General features: G+C 44.9%; 3 protein-coding genes across 3 annotated transcripts; 1 reads left to right on the top strand and 2 right to left on the bottom strand.

Moving 5' to 3' along the window:
* Nucleotides 1-835: 835 nt before the first annotated feature.
* Nucleotides 836-1,977, bottom strand: PtA15_9A65 (uncharacterized protein; the record flags this gene model as incomplete). The annotated part of the gene is made up of 5 exons (XM_053172892.1): nt 836-1,318; nt 1,414-1,491; nt 1,574-1,712; nt 1,790-1,910; nt 1,974-1,977. The coding sequence occupies 5 exons, from the start codon at nt 1,975-1,977 to the stop codon at nt 836-838; spliced, it is 825 nt and encodes a 274-aa protein (XP_053023496.1).
* A 1,810-nt stretch (nt 1,978-3,787) lies between these two features.
* PtA15_9A64 (uncharacterized protein) lies at nt 3,788-4,197 on the bottom strand (the record flags this gene model as incomplete). The annotated part of the gene is made up of 3 exons (XM_053172881.1): nt 3,788-3,822; nt 3,911-3,999; nt 4,106-4,197. 3 exons carry the CDS (start codon nt 4,195-4,197, stop codon nt 3,788-3,790), a joined length of 216 nt encoding a protein of 71 aa, XP_053023495.1.
* Nucleotides 4,198-4,618: 421 nt separating this feature from the next.
* Nucleotides 4,619-8,643, top strand: PtA15_9A63 (uncharacterized protein; the record flags this gene model as incomplete). The annotated part of the gene is made up of 17 exons (XM_053172870.1): nt 4,619-4,727; nt 4,800-4,894; nt 4,961-5,057; nt 5,135-5,384; nt 5,450-5,512; nt 5,582-5,787; nt 5,872-5,961; nt 6,022-6,293; nt 6,359-6,452; nt 6,517-6,692; nt 6,754-6,873; nt 6,936-7,093; nt 7,164-7,351; nt 7,416-7,476; nt 7,545-7,621; nt 7,685-7,880; nt 7,947-8,643. 17 exons carry the CDS (start codon nt 4,619-4,621, stop codon nt 8,641-8,643), a joined length of 2,949 nt encoding a protein of 982 aa, XP_053023494.1.
* Nucleotides 8,644-9,523: the final 880 nt, after the last annotated feature.

The raw sequence follows: 9,523 nt of genomic DNA, 5'->3' as shown, positions 1-9,523 counted from the left end.
TGCTTAGCGGAAGGCGTCTGAGGAGGGCCCAATGTAAGCACCCCGTAATGGGAAGGTGGTTCACTATTCTCATAGATATTTTCCTTTTGTTAGGTCCGGTTGCCAGCGTTGTTTTTGCCTTTAGGTCGAGTCACAACCGGACTCGATGCTCAAAAAAACTATGAGCTTCGAAGCCGCGGTGAAAATGGCAAGAGCCAACAAGTTCTACGAGATTTGCGTCGGACTGAGCAAGAAAATGCCAGCCAATCCAAAGTCAGGTCCACCAAAACCCAGCGCAAATACTGGACCGGGCCCCTTCTTAGCTCAGGAGATGATCCTGACTATCATGTCTGAGCTACTTTCAGTGCATTTCAAGTTTCGGTGGCTCTAAGAATATGTTCAATACTCCCTTACCTTTGAAAAAATTATTCCAGGTTTTCCTGACATCCACAGCATTAGGGAGTAGAGTCCCCTAGCAAGGATAAATGAATTAACTCTAGCTGGGAAGCGCTGGTATATACCTAGTACAGTGCAGGGGACCGAGAATAGTTGATGGAATAGCCAAAAGAAAGAGAGCATGCTTCTCTAAATCTCCATAATAAGAATTTGAACAATGTAATGAATGTTTGATCTCTTGGTACATATGTGTGTACATACTGAAACTAAGGGCAAATGTAGCATGAACTTTTCAGGGAAAGACTCAGGACTGGCCTCCATGAGCAATCCTTCTCCAGTTACTCCAGTCCTGTTTCCTGAGTCAAAAAGTGCCAGAAGAAACACGTCACTCCCTTCCCTCGAAATCAATTCTAAACTTTACAGCGTGCTTTAAGAGACTGACCACCTCAAGTCGAGCCGATCAGTGACCGCAGAAAGCCAAGTTGCCTTCTTCGATTACCCTATCCATAATTGAATTGAAATCCTCGGTAATCTGACAAGGTAAGGCATGCCCTGCATTTTTCACCACAATCAATTCGGAACCGGGTAAATGTTCGTGCAGCTCTAGTGACCTCTTTGGTAAAACCAGCTCATCGCTATCGCCCGTTATCACCAATATTTTGGCTGGATGAAGATCGTCAGCTATTTTTCCTAATTGTTCATAAGAGCAATGATGCATCATAGCTGCATAAAAATGTCCCCCAAACGCAAGAGCAGGTTGTTCCCGGGGTAGATGGTGGCAACTTCGCAGTTTCTCGCGCAATTCGCTCTTGAAGATTCGCCCCTCTTCCGTTGAGTCGTTGAATTGTCCATCTGGGAGTAGTAGTTCCAGATATAAATCCAAGGCTTGATCTCCCGTAGCTATCTTGGAGGTGGTCTTGAATACTGCACTAAAGCTTCTTTTCTGACGGTTGAAATGGTCAAAAATAATAAGCGTGTCTACATCAGATTTTGTCCTTTTTACTCTCATGACAAAATTTGAATTCATGAACCACCAACCGATGGGCAGTCCAATTCACTTCCACACCTGGTGCTTATAAACGCGACGGATTTGAATCTCTTCGGAATAACCAAGCACTAATTGATGAATTGAAGAAACAGCGGGTGTGAATGGATAGAAAAGAATGTATTTGCAGGTTCCTGAAATTGCAAAACTCACCAATTCTTGTGCTATCATGCCGCCAAGAGAGACACCTAACAAATGGATTGAGCGATCTTGCTCCCATCCGACCCATTTCAACAGATTCATAGTATCCTTCGCCATTTCTGAAGTTTTGTACGGTTCAATTGCTCCGGCACTGTTAACGTGAATATGTTGGAACAGTTTTGAAATATATTGATTAAGTCGACTAATCAAAGATATAGGCTTAATTACCCGGTAACACTCAACTCGCTATTTCCGGTGCCTCGGTTGTCAAACACGAGAACGGCATGATTTTTTTTCCGACTATAATGCTCGACCTGGGCTGCCCACGCAGAGCAAGAAAAGTTTATGCCTAAAAATTCAAAAGAAAACCATCAGCTGAGAAATCTTGACTAAATTGAGAATGGAAGCATACCCATGACTTTTTGAAAAAAGTTTCAATAAAAATTTCAATCTCTATTGTTTTGATATACAGTGGATTAAATTTATAAGACGGATTAGAAGACGCATACTGAGAACAAGTTTCTGCGAGGCTTTCAAATCTCCATGAATTTCGTAATATATGTTGCGCGGTTTGGTTGAGTAGTCCAGTGCTATTGGACAAAGCCCCTTTTTCACGCAAGTTGCACGATTTAAAGAGGTGGGAAGCGTAGGAAGCTCTGAGGACTGTCAATTGGAGATTCCTATTAGCAACTGCTACAGGTTTCACAATAGAAAACCATCCATTCAAAAGTGATACTTTCCATCCACATCGTGAATTTCTTCCAATAAATTGACAACATTTCCCAACAAATTTCAACAGTTTGAAAATGGCTTGAAGATTATGGCGTTTGCGAGGGCGACTATGCCTGGCGCTCTGGTGATTTATAGTTATAGTCCCAAAGTTAGTGATGAAGGAAGGGTCCAAATGATCCTAAGAGAATGCCAGTTTCTTTTCTTGATCTTGAAATAATAGGGCACCAGGACTTTGCACTCCTCTACTTGACGAATGACGGAATTGCGTTCTTTTCTCGATAACTCGCAGCTGTTCAATATAGATTAATAAGTGAAAATAGGAGCGGCGAAAAGAAGTGGTTTGACACTGACAGAAGCTAGGCAGCCAGTTGACTCGAGCTCAAGTGTAGAAATATTTAGGAGATGGATAGATACCATGAAGAACTCCGCAGATGGAGCGTACCCCATTTAAAGCTTGCCTGCCTATAATTCTCAGGAGATATAACTAAATTGATCAGGGGATGAGCTATCAACGGGGTCCACCCGATGAAGAAATGGATGTAAATAAAGATTCTTTTGCGACATTCTGAAAACGCACATCAACACAACTTCACGAGTGTCGTAGACTAGGGGGTATGCCCTGGGGTACCGCTAGGCTGATTGCCACTGATTCTTGCAGTGGATGCAAAGACTCTGACACAAGCCCCGGGACCGAAGCCCTGCCAGTCTCTGGAGTCGGTGGTTTTTTGGCTTGTTTTTATAATTGACTTCGAAGCAAGACTGAATCAGATTTTCCCGCTGGCAACCTTCGGGATCAAGATCCCAGCGGGGGCTGAATACATAAGCGCAATGGGGCGATCATCGCCAGCTCTTCGTTATAAACACAAATCCAGATCGAGTATCCTCTTGAGTACTGATGAATGATTTGCACGTATCATAGCTTAAACCCCCTTAACACAACTTTCATACATCTTTTTCCAGGATAAACAAATATTAAAAACCCACAACTGAGGAAGCATGCAAGCGAAAGGATTCCTGCCGACAAGGCTGTTAACAAACATTTGTTCGGGGACCGGGGGTCAACTTATGCCTTGGAAGTTGGCTTCCATTGATGGCGAACGTTACGGTATTCTGTGAATTATTTCAAGTCGCAGCACAATTAAGATTGGGAGGTTGAAATTTGACTCAGACTCACTCTTTGTATCAACGTATTCTATTTTTACAACCTAATGAACATTTTATTACTTGCGGAACTTCTCCAGCTTACCGATTCGACGTAAAAAAATCTGCCAAGTCTGATAGAAGATGAAATTACAATTGAAGATTCTCGAATGTGCTTCTTGCCGACTATACCATATTGAAATCGATCAAGGTCGAAGACTAGTTTCCACGAGTATGAAATCAACCATTCTAACATTAAGGGTCCCTTTGAAGGTCCATAGAATCCTTGAGAGTGGAATTCCGCCGCAGTCACATTGGCGATTGACTTGTTTTAGCCTCGTTTGTGAAGCGGGATCAATGTTCAGGTCTCAGATCGCCTCGTTTAGGCTCTGATCAAGGAAAAAGATGCATCCCATGTTGAAAAATTAATGACAATGTGCTAGAAATCGAAGCTTCAAAGGAGAGGGGATTACTAACGAATGAGAGGGTGTAGCTGAGCCAAATAAACGATAGCCCACATGAGATAACAACACGTGACTGTAGCGATAACAGCTGTTCGGATCACACTACAATAGAATTACAAATCAGTCGTGGTGCAGACGATAAGAATCAGTCGATAATCGCCAAATAAAGAACACATTTCCCAGCGCTGGTAATTGGGAAAAGACGTACATTTGGTCGTCTCCTTTGGGGGCAGACACCCATCCCAGAAACGAGAGTCCGACAGCCAGAATGAGGATGATGAAGATCAACCACCCGCCCATGTTTCGGAAAATTTGCGCTGTGGTGTAGGGGATTCAGGGCTTGCTCGTACTTGATGATGTCGGTCGAGAGGGTGTGGTTCGACAGTGTGCTGGGCTTGATGTTGGAACGCTGCTGAAGGGTCACGGGTGGTGTCCATGGTCACAGGTGTCACCGAGCTTGACCTCCCGGCTCTAAGCTCGTGGTGTCACAGGCATGTACAGCCCCCGTCATCCCCCGTCAGATTCTCCGAGCCGAGGCGTGATATGCTATTATGCCGCCGACCCACTCATTATCTTTCCAGTGAACCACCTCTCCTATCAAGAGAGATCATCAGCATTTCCAGCACAGGACGCCCCGATCCTTTTTCCACTCCATTGAGTTCTGCCATTGGGTCAAAAATTAGCGCCTCGTGAAGGCTGCAACACCAGATCAGAACATCAAATGGATGCAGCAGAACCCTCATGGCTGAGTTCCTTGAACCAGAATCAACTCAAGGCGGTTCAGCGGCCAGCTGATGGAAGTCTCCAGATCCTTGCTGGGCCAGGCAGTGGTAGGTCTCCGTGTTTTTCACTTTTCCCTGTGGTTGGCGAGAACTGACTACTTAGTCTGGCATGTTTTGTAGGGAAAACTCGTGTATTGACTTATAGAATTGCGTATTTGTTGAGAAAATGCGGGATCTCGCCCCCGTCTTTGGTCGCCGTGACATTCACCAATAAGGTCCGTATATTGGGTCCTAGCACCCAAATTTCTGGAAACTTTCCTTATTCATTTTGACCCCAACAGTCGGCCAAGGAGATGCAGAACCGCCTGGCTGCACTGATCGGCGGCTCGCTGGTAAGCGAAGTTATCTTGGGTACCTTTCATGGCATGTGCGTGACCTGTAGGTGTTATTTCTGGCCAATATTCCTCGTCCCTCAGACCTCCCATTTCGAATTGATCGCGATGGTTGCGTGGTAGTTTTGAGAAAACACGGCACAAAGATTGGACTAAGGCCGAACTGGGTGATATGCGACCGCGATCAACAGCTACAGTATGGCAAAACTGCTCTCAAGGATCCCCAATTCTCCGAGGAAGTCCAAGACCAATCTATCAAGCCGAAAGCCGTAGTGGAAGCGATCTCAAAGGCAAAATCTCAAGGATTCTCACCCGAAGAAACGCTTCGACGAGCCGAAACTCCTTACCAAAAGCTTATGGCAATGCTATATCGGTCAGTAGTTATATTGACTGCAAAGCGCTTCAGAGTCTATCTCATCCTGTTCCTTTCTGAGTCAGATCTTATATCGATTTGCTCTACGCGGATAACTGTCTGGACTTTGATGACCTATTGTTGCTTGGGTAAATTGAAAGAAACTCTTTATCATTTGAAACTGGAGGTTGTTAATATTTTATTCATCCGGAGGACAGCGAAAAATTATTCCGGTCCCATCCAGCAATCATTGCTCACATCGAACACGTATTGATTGACGAGTTTCAAGACACAAATACTGTCCAATACGAAATAATGAGACTCCTTGCGCACAGAGGTGCTGTCACAGTTGTGGGGGATCCTGATCAGGGAATTTATGGCTTCCGCTATGCTCAAGCTATTAACCTCGAGAAGATGACAAAAGGTAACCTCTTGTTTGGTCAACCCAGCCTGTGAATTGATCAAAGCTGACCTAAAACGTTTACTCTCGCCTATGTCATGCCACTAGACTTCCCAGGCACTCAGGTTGCCTTATTGGAAGAGAACTACCGCTCCAGCTCATCTATCTTGAAAGCATCTCTTGCTGTCGTTCAACAAGGTATAACTACTTTTACGAAGTCCACACGCCAGAACCATGCTGAAACATGAGCATACACAGATAACGACCGAATTGACAAAAATCTTTACACCAGTCATCCACGAGTTAGTTTGCCGATGGCTCGACCATTTGCCAATCCAATTGAAGAAGCTGCTTTTATTGCGCAAGAAATACACCGTTTGGTCGCACACACTGGCGGTCAACTGGACTATAATGATTTTTGTATTTTGATGCGGTACAATGCACTGAGTCGCAACCTAGAAACTGCATTGAAGACTGCCAGAATCCCAGTCCGCATGATTGGTGCCCAAAAGTTCTTTGAGCGCGTCGAAGTAAGTCGCATCTCCAACAAACGTTGCAGGTTAACCCACTAACAGCTTAACGGTTTCGTCATCAGGTTAAAGACATCCTAGCCTACCTCCAGCTTGCTGATAACCCAACCTTCTCCCCAGCATTTGAGCGGGTCATCAACACTCCTCGGCGAAAGCTTGGTTAGTTGCCATCATTAACCATTTGTGAGATTGTTGTATCTTACTTTCTTCGTTTTCATTTTAGGTCTCGCCGCCATCACCGCTGTTAAGGCTGCTTCTCTGACTCATAAAATCAGCCAAATGGAAGTCATAGTTCAGGCGGTGCGAGGTAAGCGTTTCGACGGTATCCAACCAGCGCAGACTGAAACCTTCAAGAAGTTTCTTTCTATAATATGTAACATTCAGGCCATGGCGCAAGAGGTACTTACTCATCTGAATGCTAGCACCATGACTAGCTATCACTGACTTTCCCTTCCCTTAGGGCTCGCCCGTCGCCGATATCATTGATCATTTGGTTGAACGAATCAACTATGCAGATCATCTCCAAAAAACGTATGGACCTGATGCAGTGCAACGAGATCAAAATATTCAAGAATTGAAAGTCTGTCGTTGATATCATGTTTCCATATGCTCGGTCGACTACTAATCTCCGGTTTCTATTAGGCTTTTGCGACACACCTCGCCCAAGAGTCTCGAGCAGCATCCAATTCACAGCCTTTGTCGCCAGTCAAAGATCTGAACAAACCGCCCGCCAAAGCGGGCAATCGCCCGAATTTCACCATGTCTGATGCAGATTTAGACCGACTCGAAGCAATGTTCAAGTTTGTGCTGTAGTTGATTGTCTGATACATTTTTGCTCAGACTGACGTTTTTGATCACAAACACTGCTAGTATGGACCATACCCTTCCTGACGACATTGAGGAAATAACACCATTGAGACAATTTCTCGTTGAATCAAGCCTTTCGACGGACACCGATACACAGGAGTCGAAGGATGACAACAATCAACCCAGGGTTACCATCACCACGTGCCATTCGTCGAAAGGGCTTGAATGGCCGGTAGTGTTTGTGATAGCTGGTTAGTTTTCATCTTTGAACAGAAACTTCTTCGACGTATTTTTCACCCTGTTCCATATCAACAGTCGAAGATGGGATCTTTCCATTTTATCGATGTAGCGAGCCGGAAGAAATAAAGGAAGAGAGGTAACTTCGGTCTGTTCTTTCCACTCGTCAATGCAAGAAACTTACGGTGCTGCCCTTGCCCGTTCCAGGCGCCTATTATTCGTAGCTATGACTCGGGCCCAGGGCCTTCTATATCTCACGCATGCGGTTGAGCGGATGCAAGGAGGTGAATAGAAGTCTTGAAGACTCTTAAGTCCATTCAACATAAAAGTGCTAATGCTGTATGTAGCGGAGACTCGATCCCAGGAGGTCTCTTGCTTTCTCAAAAAGTTACTCAAACAGGGCACCACTCACAGCTCTGCCCCGGATTGCACCTTTACTCAACAGCTGCCAGAAGTCGACTCCGGCATGCTTCAGGAACTATCCACTGTGATCGGACGCCCGGCGGCACCGGACAAGGTTATCAAAAATTGGATTGAAGACTAGTAAGTTATTCCGCCCATGTTCAACGCAATTCCTCAGTCTGAGCATCGTTTTTTTTTTACTTGCAGCGATTCGAAAGAAAGAAAGACGTTTAGTATCCCTGATCCGAGCGCCAGGAGGTCTAGCTACCCAGGCAGTTCGCAAGAAAGCAAGCAAAACTACAACCGTTGGGGGAAGAATCGCGGACCAGCTTCATTAGGTCGGTTTTCAACACCAGCGGTCAAGACAGCCGTCGATGTTCCCCCTCGTGGCTCTTTTCGAACGAAGTCGGGCCCTGCCACATTTACTTCGGCAGCGCATTATGACCCAAACGCTCAAGCAAGCAGCAGCAATAAGCCAGTAATCAGTGGAACGACTGGGAAGTTTTCGACACCAGCCCTAAGAACATTATCGCAGCCAACTCCCCAGGTCAAAGTATCAGCGTTACATAAACCATTTGTCCCACCCAGGCCACAACTATCCAGCCAAGAATCCGTGACTGTGAAGACGGAGGAGCCGCCTTCTTCAAGCTGTCCTCCATGCAATCCCGCAACTAGGAAAGGAGGGTTAGATAGATTGAAGGCTATATCCCAAGAACTCATCGCAGATCTGAAGGATAACATTCCTGAGGGCTTGTTTGATGATATTTCGGACTTCGAGGATCCGATTAAACCAGAACCTTCTACTTCCAAGTCCGATGCTGCGCCAGGGCGTAAGCGTCGAAAAGCCGCGGGGCGACCGACCAAATCGAAGAAAAAGACACCGGGTCCAGCCAAGAAAAAGTAAGGTAGTTAGGTCCTGTGGTGCTTGATTTTTAAATCATTGAAGCCATGTCCGTCAAACATGGTAAACCATTGGAAGTAGCGCATTCAGGTTTATGTTTCAGCAAGCTTTGATTATTCTAAAAGGATCTATAATCAATCCGCTCGTTATCTTCCCTACTGATCGTTTTCCTCGAGACGATCATCAACAAATTGATTGTGGGTTTCCATTCTGGTTCAGATCTCCGTTGTGATCTCTCTTTTCTTCTCAATCAATCTTTTGTTTGTACACGATTCGGCGTTTCAATTTTCATGTATGTATTGTCCCGACTTGAAAAGTGATTCTTGATCGATCGTGACATCGAAATAAATTTTCATTTGCTATAACACTTAACTCCGATATAATTCGATCTCAGGTAAAAGGGTGATCTCCTTCCGGCCCAAGTGAATTCGCATCACTTGGACATGGCAACTCACTTCTGGGGGCACATATTCCACACAGGTCGTTGTCCTCTTGCGGATCAGAAGTGTGGGTGTATCCTCCTAAACCTCACAGATTTCATTCTCTTCTTTTTGGTTCCAAAGTGGCAAAAATAAAATTCATTCATTCAGAATCATCTATGTATTATCAAAAAACATGTCTCAACCAAAAATCTTGGACTGCTACATAACACCATCTCTAGTAGATGGCTTTCCTGCAAACTCACTATTATTAGAAAACAAAGTTTCTCTTCTGAAGCGGATCAGGTTTTGTGATCTTCCCAAACCGACTCATGAAAATTATGGCCACAATGCCCTACATATTATATGTAATAAGTACATAGAATGGCCCATCACTGCATATTTACATCCTTCGCGCCAAGATTCATCCTCCAACTCAAGCCTTCCTTTGACCACGTCCCGGA

This window comes from Puccinia triticina, chromosome 9A, assembly GCF_026914185.1.
Source record: "Puccinia triticina chromosome 9A, complete sequence".
Classification (NCBI taxonomy): Eukaryota; Fungi; Basidiomycota; class Pucciniomycetes; order Pucciniales; family Pucciniaceae; genus Puccinia; species Puccinia triticina.
Note: the sequence above shows the minus strand (reverse complement) of the source record. Positions and strands in the feature narration are given on the sequence as shown.